Source organism: Boleophthalmus pectinirostris, unplaced genomic scaffold (assembly GCF_026225935.1).
Source record: "Boleophthalmus pectinirostris isolate CB_2022bp ecotype Guang Dong unplaced genomic scaffold, ASM2622593v1 HiC_scaffold_21, whole genome shotgun sequence".
NCBI classification, from domain to species: domain Eukaryota; kingdom Metazoa; phylum Chordata; class Actinopteri; order Gobiiformes; family Gobiidae; genus Boleophthalmus; species Boleophthalmus pectinirostris.
The window spans coordinates 30523071-30541724 of NW_026571175.1; the positions used below are offsets into that span (position 1 = coordinate 30523071).

The window sequence follows — 18654 nt, forward strand, 5'->3', positions numbered from 1 at the left end:
CTGTCAGACAAAAACACTGCACTTTACTCCAGCTTTCACCAAGATACTCAAAATCCAGTTGTGATTTTATTTACTCTACAAATCTGCCCAAGTTTGTGAAGTAAAATGCAAAGCTTAGGATCTATCAGTTTTTCTGTAAATTTGTGAAAGCCTTTAACAACCAACTCTAAACTGTGAGTGCAGTAGAGGCTTAAGCGCTGCCATTCACCTCCAGAGAGTGAATATAAATGATGTTTTTTACACAGATTATGTAAAGTGCATATGGTAAAGCTACAGCAGGCTATTTCCTGGGATTGTAGCAAACATCTGCAAGACTACTACAGACCTGTTTGGTTTTTTTTTAATCAAAATTAAGTTTGCATATTGCTCTAAAATGTTACGTAAAGATGCATTGTATAAGTTTCCTGGTGGAGAGTCCATCAAAGCTTTTCTCCATGGAGATGTTATTGCTTTTTCTGAAATATTTCACAGTATGTCATTAAACCTTTCTATCATGGAAACTAAACCAGGCCAAGTTACACTTCAGATCTATGTCAAGGTATTTTTGAGCTATAAAATCACCTGTAATGGATTAAATATAAGGCGGAGCTGTTTAATGTCACACTGTAGAACAAGGACATCTCTAGCAATGTAAAATAGAAACATTTTTACAGAAATATTTTACCATAAAACCAATGTAAATGTTATTTTGGGGCGTCTGTAGCTCTGCGTATCATTTAAAAATAGGCTCTAATCCTGCTTTGTTCACATTACATAAGGTCTGGGGTCAGGGGGAGGTGGCGATGTCCAGCGATCGTCCCGTGGGGCTACTAACGCTGGAAATAGACCCCTTAAATAGTCATTACAGATTATGATTTTACTAGTACACTGTTACGCAAGTGTGTGTTTGTTTGTTTATTGTATTTCAAACCTGCATAAGACACTTATTTACATCTCATTTTACATCATAAACAGACTAAAAGCAGCATGGTGAAAGGTGAGAGCGGTAGAAGGTAATGAATTAAAAGTAGTAAAGTACAGTCAGCGGGTTCGTATTGAGAGAGTCGACCAAAATCTGTATCATTCTCAGTGGGAAGTTTACTTTTAAAATGTATTCCCCTACAGATTACAGATTACATACCCCAAAATGTAGTTTGTAACAGAATCCATTAAGTTATTTAAGGTGAGTGACATAATCTGAATACTTTGGATTACTTGATTTGTTGTAGAGAAGCAAAGACGAGGATATTGTAACATAAGATGTTTTGTCTGATAAAAGAAAATAAAAAGCCCAAACTTTACTTAACCGTATAAAAAAGTATTATTGATAGAAAAGGAGGAGACACGTCCAAGCAGCATGGTTTAGTCCTGTTAAATCCTGTTTTAGTCTTGGTTTAGTCCTGTTTGAGTCCTGGTTTAGATCTAGTTTAGACCTGATTTAGTCCTGTTTTAGACCAGGTTTAGACCTGGTTTAGATCTAGTTCAGACCTGGTTTATTTTCCGGCAATGAGTGGAATTACCAAAAAAAAAAAAAAAAGAAAAGAAAAGGGGGATATAGCCCAAAATGTGAAAACAGGAAAATACCGCCATGTAATCCATTTATTTCAACAAAGTAACTGTAATCCAATTACCACTCACTGAAACAGTAACTGTAACTGAATACAGTTACTCATAATTTGTACTCTGATTACGTAACTCGGGTACATGTAATCTGTTACTCCCCAACACTGATCATTTTTAATTACTATCACTACATTTATCACTTTATCAAAATCTGTGTGTAATACTGTTACTTTTTACAATTTAAATACATTTTTAAACAGGTACTTTAATACTTTTACTTAAGATTTTTTTTTTTTTTTCATGTGATACTTTTACTTTTGCTTGAATAACTTTTTATTTTTGTATCTGTACTTTTACTTAAGTAACAACACTGAGTACTTCTGTTACGGCCTCAGACCTTTAGTTCTAATTTGTTTTGTTTGTTCTAAATGATTTTGCTGAGCTCCTGATTCCTGCTGCGGGAGCCCTGGTTTGTGATTGGTGGGGCATGTTTACACCCACCTCACCTGCAGCCACCGCCCCCTGTTTAAGGAGATGACCTGCACCTGATCGGGGCTGGTGGCCTCGGTGGCCAGTCTGCCATATTGTGTTCCTGTGTGTAGTTTAGTTTAGTTCTGTTTTGTGCCTTTTTTAATGTGGTCACTCAATTCTGTTTGTGGGCTTATGTGGTTTAATTTGAGGAACTTGTGTTTTAGTTCGTTTGTGTCCCTTAGTTTTACCACTCGTTATTGTGTAAACCTGCATGACCCCTTTTGTGGCACAAAACTCGCTGTCTGTTGTTTTGTCTCTTAGTTTAGGTTATTTTCTGTATATTTTAGTCTGTCTTGTTAATTTACCTTTACATTCCTGTTAATTAAACATTATTTAATTTATTCCATTTTACATCTTGGTTTTATTTTTGTTACTTCCCTGTCCCTAGCAGAACTGGTTCGTAACAAATTGGGATTCTGGGATTCCCAGGCGATCTCCCATCCAAGTACTAACCAGGCCCTCACTTGCTTGGCTTCCGAGATCAGACGAGATCGGACATTCTCAAGTTGGTTTGGCAATAAGCTATAGGCAAGTGTCATTGCTGACAAAAGTGCGCGTTGCATGCTGGGAATTATTTTGGTCGGCGGCAAGAAACACTAATTCAACATGACGGACGGAGCGAGAAAGCACGTAAAGGGCATTGATCCTGGTTATTTATCCACTCTGACGGCAGAGGACCCAAGACCATTTGACCAGAAATTGGTCATAAGCATCGATGGAGCCAAATCACCCTGTTCAACCCCGACAGAGCCTGGACCAAACCAAAGTTCTGGTCAGAATGGCCAACTACCTGGACAAATATTCACTTGGGCGTGAATGACTTGGTGGAAACTCCTGGGCCATTCACAGCAGAAAAGATGAAAACCTCCAAGAGTCTCGATGTGTTGTTGAACTTGTTGGAGTCCACGGTTTGCTAGGATCTTCTACGTTTGCTCTGCGGATGTTTGAAAGTCGTTTAATTCACCGTTAGTGGTTCTTTTCACTCGGAATACGAAGAAGACATTTTCCTTCTTCCGTGCTTCTATTTGTGCATCCGATAATGCAGCAGGAATTTACCATTATTGTCGATAAATACGAGAGGTTATGCACTGTGTTTGTCCGCTATCGTGTTTCTTGCCTCCAACCAAAATATTTCCCAGCATGCAACGCGGGCTTTTAATAACAATGACGTCAGCTGAAACTCGCCTATAGATTTTTGGACTTGGCAAGAGACAGGTGTCAATAAGGCATAATTACATAAATGTAGATGTACAAGTCAAAATAAAATGGAAAATAAAATCCACCAGTTGAAACCTAACCCTCCACTCAAGTGAACAGCTGTCAGCTTTATATGAACTGAAAAGCCTTGTCACTCAGATGTAGCTGCTACATGTCATCATAGGTTTACATGTTTGATATGATCTTACAGTGTTGGGAAGTAACAGAATACATGTACAGAGAATACATATTTTTAGTACTAATTCCGAGTCATTATATTCTGGCACAGTTACTTTTCCATTTGACGTTATTCAGAATAGAGTTACTTTTCTAAATTCAAAGGAAAACATTATAGTATCTGATCAGTGTGGAAAAAATCAACACAGCTCTTGTGGTGAGTCCATGTGTGATTTTCCCTTCTCCAGTAGTGACAGGAAATGCTTAACGAACAAAAACATAAAGCTGTTTTTAATCTTTTATTACATTTTTACACTATAATTTAAATGCAACTCGAGGTAAAAGTATTGTCACTATTCAGAATACAGTAATGAGATTGGACCATGTATGGGAATATGTTACAAAATACATTCAGTATTCTGTAACTATATACATTAGACTAGAAGTATTCTTCAGAGTACAGAAGCAGAGAAATCACATTAAAAACATATGACGGAATTACAAGACTCTCATTAGACCTATTAACTTCATGTAATGGAAAAGCTGCAACCATAAAAACCTAAAAATGTTTGTATTTATTTATTTTTACATGTTTTCCTCTTTATTGGTTATGTAAAATGTAAAGGGTTTTGGCAGAAGCAGAGAAATTCTATTCCAAATTTATGACGAAATTACGATTCCTTCTTCAGTCCTGTTAAATTTTTGTAACGTCAAAGCTACAACCATAAAAACTCTGAGGAAAAACATTTGTATTTATTTATTTTTACATGTTTTCCTATTTCTTTGGTTATGTAAATTTAAAGGTTTTTGGATAATTTAGGACAGGACACGCCCCCTTTCGACTGACACACCACCGGAAGTGTAAAGCTGCCTGTTGTGCGTTTAGTTGTCGACCAAAATAAACTCTGCTGACCCTTTTAAACTTTAAAGGTGCATTGTGCAACTTCTGCTGGGTGATTACTTCCATGGAGATGTTATACTTTACCTGAAATGCTCCACAGTGCGGCATTAAATGTGTCCTTCTTGTATTTATTTCATTTCACGTGTGTTTTCGATCATTGCTCAAAAGTACCTTGAAAAACCTACGTTCTTACTACGAGTGATGAGTTAATTGACCTATTGATCTGTCACCACCTGCTTTTTCAGGTATATTAATGCTCTACTGTGGAATATTTAAGACAATCTTCATGGAAACAAGCAGCTGGTGGACCCTGGTGAAAAGTTACGCAGTGCACCTTTATGTCTTCTTAAAAATTGATTTATCTTGTGCACTCTGCTTTAAATTTGTATTGAAATGTTTACTCCTGGCATTGCTCGATATTGATTTATATTGACGGATATTGCTACATAAACTCATACATTTAAAAAAACCAAAAAAACTTATAACATAAAAATTTACTCTGTAAGTCAGGCTATTAAATTGTATGAAGCTGCTGCTGTGGCCTGTTGCACCACAACTATTTTAAAAGTAATTAATATTACATTTCCACTACTACACTACTTTACTTTATGTTATGTTATTTTACTTTACGTTATGTTATTTTACCTTGTTTTATGTTGATTTACTTTATTTTACTTTACTTTATTTTATTTTACTTTATTTTATGTTACTTTACTTTATTTTATTTTACTTTATTTTATTTTTTACTTTATTTTTTATTTACTTTTTATTTTATTTTACTTTTTTACTTTATTTAATTTTATTTTACTTTATTTTACTTTTTTTTTTTTTACTTTATTTTGCTTTACTTTTCTTTTTTTCTTTCTTTATTTTTTATTTAATTTATTTATTTTTATTATGAATTCTTTTTTTTTTTTTTTTTTTCAAACACATCACATTACGTCGTCCACGTGCCCCAAAGCACATTTATAAATTAGCCCACTCTGCCTCATTACCAACAGTAAATACAGTAATAATAATAGTTCCATTTTCGTGTAAAATAATTATAATAATACTCCACGGTTTTACAGATGCTTTTATTTTGTAGTCCCGTGCCGGCTGCTCTCGGTGTTTCCGGTTGACGCGCGGCGGCTTGACGCGTGAGTGCGGGTGTACGACGCGCGCGGGGCCGTGTGGCTGTCAGATCAGATGAGCGCGTGTGCGGAGGCCGACCTGTGCCCAGCGAGGAGACACTCTGTCCGGGGACGAAGTGACGCGACACCCCGGGAGCCCGTATCCATCTGCAGCGGGACGTGTCAGAGCTTTAACCCCGGGGAGAGAGCGCGCCTGGAGCAGCTCCGGAGCGGCTCCGGACCAGCGGCATGTAGCGTGACTGGTGCGTATGTTCCGAAGATTTTAACAAGATGCACGGAAGACAATGTTCCAAGTTGGATTATTTGTGCACGTAAACAAACTGCGTAAGATTTTAGATGTCACGATTAAACTAAAGTCATTTATCTTATCTTTGTCATACGGATACTGACATAAAAATAATAGAATATCCAAAATAAATCCTGCTCTAATGATTATAGATTAATATAATTTTCTACAGAGCTGGACTAGACACTGTCACGTTATTACCTAAATGTTTACTATGTTAATTTTTTTGTAATAATTCCATTTATTTGACCATGCTGATTCTAGAAGTTCAATAAAAGTTTATTTAAATAGCACATTTAAGCCCAAAGTGCCTCACATAAAAGTCAACAAATACACAGATAACACAATACAAATGCTGCATGAAAACTGCAATAAAACGCCGTGATAACCTGATTAGCTCGTATTAAGTGTCAGGGAGACGAGGTGAGTTATCAGTCTAATCTTGAACTTTGTTAGATTGAAAATATCTGACAGGAAGAAGTAGAGGTACAAATATGTTGTTGTTGTTAGAGGTAATTGTCAAAATACTAGGACTGTATTAATTATTCTTCATCTTAAACGTTATTTTTTATATTTTTATTTCTGCGTTCACGACATCTGTTATCTAACGTTACATTTATTAGGAAATAAAATCATCGACCATAACAAAAATTCAGAATCAGAATAAGATTTTTGTCACTTGCTCCGCTGATATGGAGCAACATTAAGCAAAGAATAATAATTTAGGCTAAACTGTGATAAAATAATAAATAAGGGCATGCATTAAAATGTAAAAATAGACTTTGATATGCATTTCATACTTCTGTTGTTTATGGTGGTGTCTTTTTATTTTTGATTTGTAACATCACAGTACTTAAAAGCCTGATTCATCAGACGGTTTCACTTTGTGGAAACCGTCTGACCTCGCAGCATTAGGATTTGTTCGCTTGATGGTAGGCGGGTACTTTTTTATTTAACCAATCGCTGCTATTTGGTCGTGACGTGTGTAATGCACCGCTAACGGGGATAACTGGTATATTAAGCTTTTCCCAAATCCCGCAGGAAGAAGGGCAATAACGTCTTTCCCCTTGATGAAATTCACCAAACATTCTCTTTGTTCTGGCTTTAAATCCTCGATCTCGTGAATCGTTGCCAACACAGAATGTATGACTCTTCACTTATTGGCTGGTGCCCAAACTCACACGTCCGGGTTTTTGCAAACCATCTAGTGTATTCTGATTCCTGAACTAGTCGCTGGAGAGAAATGAAATTGAGCGGAGGCACTAGGTCCCTTTTGGGTCTCTTTTGTGGTACAACACAATAGTAAACAAAGCTGTCGAGATGGATGTAGATGAAGACATACATTCTGTTTTGGCAACGATTCCCGAGATCGAGGATTTAAAGCCAGAATAAAGAGAATGTTTGGTGAATTTTATCAAGGGGAAAGACGTTATTGCCCTTCTTCTTACGGGATTTGGGGCATTACATACATCACGATCAAATAGCAGCGATTGGTTAAATAAAAAAGTACTCGCCTACTGTCGAGCGAACGAATTCTAATGCTGCCAGGTCAGATGGTTTCCACAAAGTGAATTCAGGCTAGTTAATGGTGGTATCTTTTTAATTTTTTATGTATTTTATTGTATTATCTCAGTACTTAAAAGATGCATTGTGTAACTTTTCTGGTGGAGGGTCCATCAAAAGCTTTTCTTCATGGAAATGAAAATGCTTTGTCCGGAAAGTTTCACAGGATTAAACTTAAGTATGGCATTAAACCTTTCTATCTTCATGGAGACCAAACCAGACCAAGTTACAGGTCAGATCTGAGGAGAGGCGACCCCACTCACAGTCAGAATGGGTTTTGGGGGGTATTTTTGAGCTTTAAAACCACCTCTAATTGAAAAAAAAAAGAAGTAAAGTAGATCTGTTTAATGTCATACTTTGAAATATTCCAGGCAAAGCAATGACAAATCCATAGAAACAAGCAGGCGATGGACCCTAGAAGAAAACCTAATGTCTCTCCCACTCTGTATCTCTTTATGTTTCTTTCTTTCTTTTGCAGCTTGCTTCCTATAACCACCAGCTCTTCCTCCTCCTCCTCCTCTTGCACCATAGTTTCCTCCTGACACTTCTTACGCCATGGGTGGGAGTCTGGGCTGCCACCGCTCCATCCCCAGGGACCCCACGGACTTCAGCTCGGGCAAACGCAAATACAGCGCCGCCTGCAACTTCAGCAACATCATGGTGAACCAGGAACGCCTCAACATCAACACAGCCACCGAGGAGGAGCTTATGACTTTACCCGGAGTCAACCGCATCGTGGCGCAAAATATCGTAGAGTACCGGGACTGTATAGGCGGGTTTAAGAAGGTGGAAGACTTGGCTTTGGTCAGCGGGGTCGGCGCTACCAAACTCGAAGCTATAAAACTGGAAATTTGCGTTTCTAGCCGGACAAGTTCTTCGCAACATTCGCCGTCTTCGATTCGGAAAGATTTTGACTGTCAATCGTCTAACGGGATCAATATTAACACAGCTACGCCAGCGCAGCTTATGAGTATCAAAGGTATCACGGAGAAAATCGCGAAGAACATTGTCGCTTTCCGAACGGAGAACGGACCTTTCAGAACGATTGAAGATCTCGTGAGGGTGAACCACATCAACAGCTCGCTACTGGATAAAATTCGTTTTCAGATTTACGTCCAGCGATCCAGAGCGGCGTCCACGAACACGAACGGCGGGCTCACGTTCACCACCAAGTCTCAGCCCAGTCCGACCTCTTTCAGCCTGAAGAGCGACGATCTGGACCTGCCGCCGGGGGGCCCCACGCAGATCCCGTCGTTCAGGCCCAAAGTGGAGCCTCCGTCCGGGGTGAGGGAGGGGAAGCCCGTGGTGCGTCTGGCCACGTGGAGTCTCCAGGGCTGCTCCAACGACAAAGCCAACAACCCCGGGGTCAGGGAGGTGGTGTGTATGACCCTGCTGGAGAACGGGTGAGTACAAAGGGGCGTAAAGGGGGGGAAAGTCAAGTTGTTCGTCGATTTGAAGTCCTAAACAGTGTTGAGAGTGTTATAAAAGTAACAAATTACTGTAATGCGTTGCTTTTTGCTGTAACGCAGTAATATAAGGCATTACAGGGAAGAAATTTTAATATTTTACTCAGTACAAATGTGAGTAAAGCGGGTTACAATGCTTTTTTAACCTGGATTGAAGTGGTGGGTTTTTCGGTTTCTTCATACAAATTCGCTAAAATCACCGCGATATCAGCAGCGGTGAAATGCCGGAGGTGCACCCGTGTAGACTGTCAGGTGACCGGCGCAAAACTCCGCTCCGACCTGGTTCAGTCCTAGTTCAGCTCTGGTTTAGTCCTAGTTTAGTCCTGGATCAGTCCGGGTTCAGCTCTGGTTCAGTTTTGGTTTAGTCCTGATTTAGTCCTAGTTCAGTGCTAGTTTAGTCCTGGTTTAATTCCTGATTTAATTCTGGTTTAGACCTGGTTTAATCCTGGTTCAGTTCTGGTTCGGTTCTGGGTCAGTCCAGGTTCAGCTTTGGTTCAGTTTTGGTTTAGTCCTGGTTTAGTCCTGGTTTAATCCTGGTTCAGTTCTGGTTCAGTTCTGGTTCAGTCCTGGTTTAGTCCTGGTTTAGTCCTGGTTTAGTCCTAGTTAAAAAAGTAAACTCTTGAGCCTCAAAACCATATCGACTTGGATATCGTTACACCAGCTGAAATGAATCATGGGATATGTAGTTCCCGATGTTTATTAGCCGTTCCTACTATAAAACAATGTATTTATGCAAAGGAACTTATAATTTGATATATTGTGACAGTCCACGATATTATTGTGAGACTTTTGACGATACGATATCACGATATTTTGGTTATTGTTACATCACTATTGTGGAACTTTCCAGACACAACAACAACATATCCATAGAAACAAGCAGGTGACGGACCCCCAACCAAAAAGTTCACAAATATTTCCTTAGAGAGCATCAACTCCAGCACAGTCTTTGTTTAACTTTTCATATCAAGTGGAAAACTTCTTGAAACTTTAGTCGATCACACTGACTCTTGATTCTTGGACAAGCCTTTTTTAGTAACTAGGACAAACTCTCTGGCTTTAAAGGGCCCATATTACGCTATTTTCTGATCTATGTTATAATGTTGGTTTGTCATTGTTGTTTCGTGTTGTGTTTTGTTTTTCAATCGCACAAATATTTAAGCTGAGTTCTTCTTCCAGACTAAAAACAGACCATTTTGATCTGCAGAGATGTCAACAGACTAATAATAAAGCATTACTCAAACATGTAAACGAAACAAAACACAACTCCAGGTCTGTTTTTTATGAGGTAACAACATTATAACACGGTTTAAAGCTCACAAGAGTTCATTTTGTGTAATACAGGACCTTTAACCTTACACAATATGAAGAAAAAAACAGAAAAACAAGCGTACAGCACTGTAGTCTTCTGTTCTGAGTTCCCCTTTAGCACAGAAAACCAAACATCCATAAATAACAATGAAATAAGTTACTGTGAAGGAGGTTAATCTGTAATAACATCACACGCTTCTGTCTGTAAATGAGTCTAAGATTAATTCAATATCTTTATTTGAACAGAAGCACAGTGCAGTTCTTGAGGAGTCTGAGACGATGAGATGAGCTGGAGAACAAAGACTCGTGTTGTTCACCGCAAAAAGCAAAATTTACGCAAGTTAAAAGTGCATTGTGTATCTTTTTCTGGTGGAGGGTCCATGAAATGTTTTTTTCCATGGCGATGTTATTGGTTTATCTGGAATGTTTCACAGTTTGGTACTAAACCTTCTATCTTCATGGAGACCAAACCAGATCAAGCTACAGGTCAGATCTGTGGAGAGGCGACCCCGCACAGTCAGAACGCCTGTTTTTCTAGGTATTTTTGAGCTATAAATCCATCTGAAATTCTGTAAATGTGAGGTAGAGCTGTTTAAAGCCGTACTGTGGAATAGGGACGTAGCAATATCCAAATCTCACGGTACGATATTTATTGCGATATTTTGAAAACTTGAGCAGAGGCACTAGGTGGCGCCAGACTGGCTAACACTGAAGAGCACCAAAAGGACAATAGGAGGGTTTCAGTCATGTGATCACGATGATGCGCAAATTTCAGGTGGAGGGCAGGAAGTGAAGACAAACACGACAAACACGGCTCTGGAGAACATAGATATGGAAAAGAGTTCTTATTGTAAGGATTTAGAGCCAGTAGCAAAGCAAAAGTACGAGCAGTTAGTCGACAAATATATTGGACGTGACCCCATCTTATTGAAAATGAGAGAATTTTCAACCGAAGTAAAAGATTTGCCGACAGTCGAGGCAGAGTATATCACGAACTATTTAGCTCTTCAGACATCGTTCTACACCAGACAACAGATGAAGGCGAACAAAAGTTTGGAGGCTTATAACTTTTTTTGTCAGTGGATGGATCGTCAACCTTGGTGCAAAACGACTAAATGATGATTATGGTTTGGTCTTCGCCGGGGTGAGTGTTTCTCTTATTTTATGTGTATAGAGTTATGGGAAAAACTGCAGTGTATCGGCAGTGACCTCTATCTGAACTATTTAATGTCAACAAACGTCGTTAGCTGTTAGTCGTTAATGATTCGTTTATGTTTAGGTAAACCACAAAAAAAAAGTATCTTTGTAACAAACCTTTGACGACGTGGTCACTGCAGACACAAGCATTAAAGAATTCTGCTCCTCCCGACCGCAAACAGGTTTGTAATCCACTTTTTACGGCGTTGTTCTGTCGGCTTTTCCCATTTCTGACCTTTGTGGACGACTATATTCGGTACTCTAAAAAAATCGCTTTTCCTTCTCTCGGTTAGAACGATTGGCACAGCCGTAAACTACACAACACGATCACAATACACAATCGGCATTTTCCTCCAGTCAGTTCACTTCCTGCCCTCCATCTGATTTTGCGCGCTGACAAACGTAGCCCTGTGACGTCACGTGAAACCCACCTATTCTGCACAATCTCTGTTATATACAAGTAACACTCCTGCACTCTAAAGTTTTGCAGCTCTACGTTACATTAATTCAATCACAGGTGGTTTTATAGCTCAAAAATCCGTAGAAAAACAGACATTCTGACTGTGAGCGGGGTCGCCTCTACACAGATCTGACCTGTAACTTGGTCTGGATTGGTCTCCATGAAGATAGAAAGGTTTAATACCAGACAAAGCAATAACATCTCCGCTGTAGAAAAGCATTTGACGGAGCACCTTTAAGTGTAGCAAGACGTATTTTCATATTATAACTACAAACAGTCTTATTCCGGTGGTAGATAATTTTACTTAAGGTTACATCAGATAAGAAAGTTAACTCGGCTCGATGTGAGTTTTTACAGCGTTGCCCTTAAGACAACAGACTTCTATTTCTGACATAATATTGACTTAGATCAGATGACGACCTGCGTGTTCGTCCTGTCCCAGTTCAGTTCAGGATAGGTGGTTCTCACATGGGCGAGTCCCTTTTGGCACGAGAGGATGTCGGCGAGAGCGGCCATGTTTGTGTGCTGGTTGTGGATTGTTTCGGCTCATGTTTTACCAGGGCGTGTTTAAAGGGCGTAGGGAGCATTACAAGGGCACTAAAGGGCATTAAAGGGCACTATGGGGCATGGACTGGTCTCATAGAAACAAAAGTGTGGTTCAGTCCTCAATAAGTCCAGACTTAGCTTTGATTTCATTCTGGTTTTGGTGAGTTTTTACGAGTAAATTAAAGCATGTAATTGAAATTGAGTCAAAACGTAGATTAAAATAGGCTACAGCAATAAAATCTATATTACAGTATTTCTTATTCTGTAAAGCACTTTGAATTACTTTGTGTACGAATTGTGCTATACAAATAAACTTGCCTTGCCTTGCCTATTACAGTTCTACACTTTTTTCACACTTATCCTGGTTTCAGCTTTTTGGAAATGTATAAAATGTTTAGTCTTTATTAGGTAAAAAAAAAAGATATGTGTAGGTTTAGGAAGCGTTACAAGGAGGTGTTAAAGGCATGTAACACAGCAAAAGTAGTAAAAAGTCGTGTACTACATTTGTGAATATTTATCTAGACTTTCTACTCTACTACATTTTTGAACAGGACTGAAAAATAAAAGTGTGTTTTGTTTTACGGTGTGCAAAAATGTAGAAATATCAATATATCGTATCGTTTAATGTGATGATACAGTATCGATATCATGGGCTGCTGTATCGATATATCACCAAGAGTATTTTTTGGTATATTTTGCTACATTATTTTGTTACAGCGCTACAGTTTTGATGTTTGTTTAGAGTAGACATGTCAAACTCAGGCCTGGGGACCAAATTTGGGTCACGATATAATTATATTTGGCCCGCGAGATCATGTCAAATCTATATTAGAGCTGCCCACCGGCTACAAATAGACTATAAAGACATTATTTATTTAAAATTTTGTTATTATTTTATACTTATGCTTGTTCTGGATTCAATGTTTAAGCAAAACTATTATTAAACATTTATTTTAATAAGAAAAGATTTAACATTACATATCTCGAAAGAAGAGAAAACATGCAGATGTTGTTGAAATTTTTCAATAAATATTTAGTTTGGTCCACGGCTTAGTCCCAGTTTTTAATTTTGGCCTCTGTGATTTTGAGTTTGACAGTCCTGGTTTAGAGGAAGGAAACTCGTTTATGCGACACATTTGACATTTTCAGTTTTGATGATTAAAATGTTTGTGTTTTCAGGTGAACTTTGCACAAGAAGTGGTTTAACAACGACTTTTAGTTTCACAGCCATGATTTAGCCTTGATTTTTTAGTGAACCGTATCAAATTGTTTTGAAATATATCGTATTGAATCAAAAGTGCACTGTATCGAGGTGTGTATCGTATCGGCAACTTCTTAATGATATCCAGCCCTAGTTTTGTTATAGTTTGATACCTGCTGAAAAGACTAGGGTTGGGTATCACTAAGAAGTTGCTGATACTATACATACTTCGATACATACGCAACAATACGGTACATATCTTGATACAGTGCACTTTCAGTTCAATACGATATATTTCAACTCGATTTGATACAGTTCAATAAAATAAAGGCTAAATCATGGACATGCTACTAAAAAGTCTTTGTTAAATCACTTCTTGTGCAAAGTTCATATGAAACACAAACATTTTAATCTTCAAAACAGTGAAAATGTCAAATGTGTCGCATAAACGAGTTTCCTTCCTCTGAACAAGCAACAACAACTGTAGCTGTAACAAAAACATTTAGTAAAATACACCAAAAAATACTCTTGACGATATATATCGATACAGCAGCCCACGATATCGATACTGTATCATCACATTAAACAATACAGTATTTCAATATTTTTACAAACCCCGAGAAAAGACAGGGTTTATTTTTATTGGGAAAAAAATCCTTTGGTTTCTTTTGGACAAAATTCTGCACAAAATGTTTATCAAAATCACTGTTTAAATCTAAATCTGCGTGACTTACTTTTGCTTTTTACTCTTTAAGTATATTTTTAAACAGCTACTCTCATACTTTTACTTAAATGTTTTTTTTCCAGTGATACTTTTACTTTTACTTGAATATTTTTTTGCTCCGGTTTCTTCTTACATAACAAAATTGAATTAAAGGGCACTACGGGACATTCTCTCTCTCATAAAAACAGCAACGACCAGTGCAGACATCATATGATTGTGTACTCTGAGCTAACACTGCCGGGGTCTTTGAGTGCGTTCACACTTGCCCTGGTCTGAGCTCAGTTTCACCCTGATGATGTAGACTCGATTAGGTCCTGGTTTAATCCTGGTTTAGTCCTGGTTTATCACAATAAAATAATAACAAATAACAAGAGACTGGTGTCAAAAAGAAGAGAAAGTCTTGTCGAGCTTGTGAAATCCTCGTCTCTCTCTGCGGCTCTGGTCTCTGTGCTGTTCTGCTGCGAGCTTTGATAAGATTTGTCGCCATAACCACATGTCCTGGACCTCCATCACCTCCATAAAGGCCCAGTGCACTTCCTGTGTTCCCAGGCCTAATGGACACATTATGGGCTGATTGTCTGAGGGAACAGGAGGCACGAGGCTCCACATGCGACCTGGACATAAACAAACGTACACATTCATTTACAATTTCATATTTTTTTTTACAGACAGAGAAATTAACCACTGCTGCAATTAGTGCGTGTGTTCTGAACTTTCTAATTATCCACCGCAATGAGTTTATTAGCGTTTTTTGCAACTTCTGGCTCTGATTGCATTGATTTTTATGTGATCGAGCGTCTTAAGCAGCAGTATTTTCTTATGCCATATTTATTTATTTATTTGTTTATTTATTTCATTCATAAAGTATAAAAAGACAGCAACAGTGTCACATCAAACATACAAGAAATAAATGAAAAGGAGCAGAAAGAAGAATAATCTTATGTTATCTGCCCGCTTTTCCCTTTTCCAGACAAAACATCAACACTGATTGTTACTTTAAAACATTTCAAGTTAGTACATTTCAGGTCAGGCACAATTATTCATCAATCGCAAACAGAAATCTTCACTATTATGCACAACAACTTTATTTACTTTACTTTTATATCTTTGTCAAGACTGTTCCATTGACGCTTCGCTCCATAACCTTGGTTCTGAATCTGGGTTTTTTAAACATGTTGCTTCCTTTTAAATTGTCATGGCTGAATCACTGCTAAGGATCAAATCACTTTGCACTCTGAGGACAAAAGTTCTTGAACAAATCTATAACTATGCTTCAATGATGGCCACTGATCTTTAAAATCTGCCAGACTCCAAAAAAAGTGGGCTTACTTTGGAAAGTCTGTGTTATTTCTCCTGACTGATGGACAGTGTTGGGAAGGTTACTGTTAAAATGTATTCCCCTACAGATTACAGATTACATACCCCAAAATGTAGTTTGTAACGGAATCCATTAAATTACTTAAACTGAGTAACATAATCTGAATACTTTGGATTACTTGATATTGTCCTGGTTTTAGTTCTGGTTTTAGTCCTGGTTTAGTCCTGGTTTAGTCCTGATTTGGTCGTGTTTTTTTGTCTTGGTTTAGTCCTGGTTTAGTTCTGGTTTTAGTCCTGGTTTTGTCCTGGTTTTAGTCCTGGTTTAGTTCTGGTTTTAGTCCTGATTTTAGTCTTGGTTTAGTCCTGGTTTAGTCCTGGTTTTAGTCCTGGTTTAGTTGTGGTTTTAGACCTGGTTTTAGTCTTGGTTTAGTCCTGGTTTAGTTCTGGTTTAGTTCTGGTTTTAGTCCTGATGTAGTCCTGATTTTAGTCCTGGTTTAGTCCTGTTTTTTTGTCTTGGTTTAGTTCTGGTTTTAGTCCTGATTTTAATCCTGGTTTAGTCCTGATTTAGTCCTGGTTTTAGTCCTGGTTTAGTCCTTGTTTTAGTCCTGGTTTAGCCCAAAATATGAAAACAGGAAAATACCGCTGTGTAATCCATTTATTTCAACAAAGTAACTGTAATCCAATTACCACTCACTGAAACAGTAACTGTAACTGAATACAGTTACTCATAATTTGTACTCTGATTACGTAACTCCGGTACATGTAATCTGTTACTCCCCAACACTGATTGTGGATGTATTGATGTTTCTAGTGTTGTAATAAAGAAGACACGATATCATGAGAAATAAAAATAAAAATTGTCATGGCTTGTTCTCATCTCAAACAGTCTTTGAATATTTACAGGTAATACTTTGCTCTTTGCTTTATACATGACTTTGAGGAGGCTTAAATCAACAATATCATGCGTTTTCAACACTTGTATGGGCTTTTGTGATCACGTGTTTTAACTTCTTGTTGTGAAGCTCTTTGTAATTTCCTTGTCTGTGGAAGGTGCTTTATAGTTAAACTTTGGTTGCTTTCTAACAGGCACTTCCTGATTATCCAACACTAAAACAGTTTGCAATTGCGGCTGGGTACAGTCCGCTTTCGATTTGATGTGATATATTTCAAATTGATTCAATACAGTTCAATAAAAAATAAAGGTTAAATCATAACTGTGATACTAAAAGTCTTTGTTAAACCACTTCTTGTGCAAAGTTCATATGAAACACAAACATTTTAATCATCATGTCGCATAAACAAGTTTCCTTCCTCTGAACAAGCAACAAAACTGTAGCTCTGTAACAAAATAATATTAAAATTGTTAGGTTTATCTAAACATTATAAACAAGAAGAAAGACAAGAGATTAATTCAGTTTTACTCGCGAGGAGAACGGGCAGAGAGTGGGCATCAAAACCAACAGTCTCCACACGTTCTGATGACTCAAGGCCGTTCTCCTCTTTTTATTTCATTAGGAGGCCCTAGTTACAGAATGATAATTCTCAAGGGGAAGGGGAAACAGCCAAGACATAATAAGAAACTGATGCAGCTATGCATAGTATAAACACATAAAACATGATTAACAATCAGGAGGTGCCTTAGGTCAGACACCATCATAACTCTTGCATGTGTGACAGTGGGAGTTGGCTTCATGTGAGGAATCATCTCGAGGTTCACAAGAGCGATAGGACACTGCACACAGTTGTCAAAAACACAGAGGTTATTCAACAAGTGACAAGTGATTGGTACATTATAAATCAAAGAATTGTAGTACATAAATGGTTAACTCATAGGCCTAGAATATCACACAAGCATTTAGCAAATATGGGATAATAAAATTATTCTGACAAAAATTTACCACATACTCTTGGTGATGTATCGATACTGTATCATCACATTAACCCGGGGGTCTCCAGCCTTTTTCCTCCAGTGATCTACTTTTACAAAATGAAAATGCAAAACACAAGAAACTGAGCATATGAAAGAGCCAGAGCGAGCCTTAGATGAGGTACAGTTAGATGCCTATAAAATATAAACCATTATCCATTTATTAGTGCACAAAGTTACGAATCAAAATGATACATGTACAATGGCATTTAATTGATCAGATTTTACTTATTCAGCACAATGCGTGTGATTCAGAAATCCCTTGGCGAGCGACTTGGAAGGGGGTAGAGAGCCCTGCATTAAACGATACGGTATATCGATATTTCAATATTTTTGCACACCCCTATTTGTAATTAGACGTAGACGACACACAATGGACATATTCAGACCTCAAGAGCTGCTTCATAAATCTGTACGGGGGAAATTCGAGCACAGGGCCTCTGAGCTCAAAACCTCATAAAAACAAAATTGGCAATTTAGTTCATTTGTTTTCAGTTATTGTTATTAAACCAGACCTGTGTGTTTGTGAGTTCATTCAAATGGGCCGACACACAGAAGGAACACTGTGTCCCTTCACACACTACCTTGTATTTGCCTACTTAAATCCTGTTGGTAAATCTTGACCTCCTGCAGTCAGCATTGTTTCTCTCTATTGTCTATTTCAATGTTATTTTGCATAGTACATTTGATTTTGTCTCATTATATTGTAAACATGCGCGGTGCTGTTTGTGTCTAATTATTAGGGGTGTGCAAAAATATTGAAATATCGATATATCGTATCGTTTAATGTAATGATACAGTATCGATATCGTGGGCTGCTGTATCGATATATCGCGTGTTGAGTATTTTTTGTGTATTTTACTAAATTATTTTGTCACAGCGCTTGAATTTAGAAAAACACTTATTCCATTGGTGGAGTCGACTCAGATAAAGTCAAATGTTCTTAATTTTCATTTTAACTCACCTTTTTGCTGTGTGAATGAGTTTCCTTCCACTAAACAACAAAACTGTAGCGCTGTAACAAAATAATTTAGTAAAATACACAAAAAATACTCAATACGCAATATATTGTATCGTTTAATTTAATGATACAGTATCGATATCGTGGGCTGCTGTATCGATATATCGCGTATTGAGACTTGAAATGACTTGAAGCTCAAAGCAGACGACTTGGA

General features: G+C 37.8%; 1 protein-coding gene across 1 annotated transcript in view; it reads left to right on the forward strand.

The window, feature by feature from the left end:
- The first annotated feature begins 5495 nt into the window (after window positions 1-5495).
- eepd1 (endonuclease/exonuclease/phosphatase family domain containing 1) overlaps window positions 5496-18654 on the forward strand; it is a 70084-nt gene continuing 56925 nt past the window's right edge. The window contains exons 1-2 of the mRNA XM_055157106.1: window positions 5496-5723; window positions 7809-8733. Coding sequence (XP_055013081.1) covers window positions 7886-8733 — 848 coding nt within the window. The 5' untranslated portion in view covers window positions 5496-5723; window positions 7809-7885. The remainder of the gene's footprint in view (window positions 5724-7808; window positions 8734-18654) is intronic.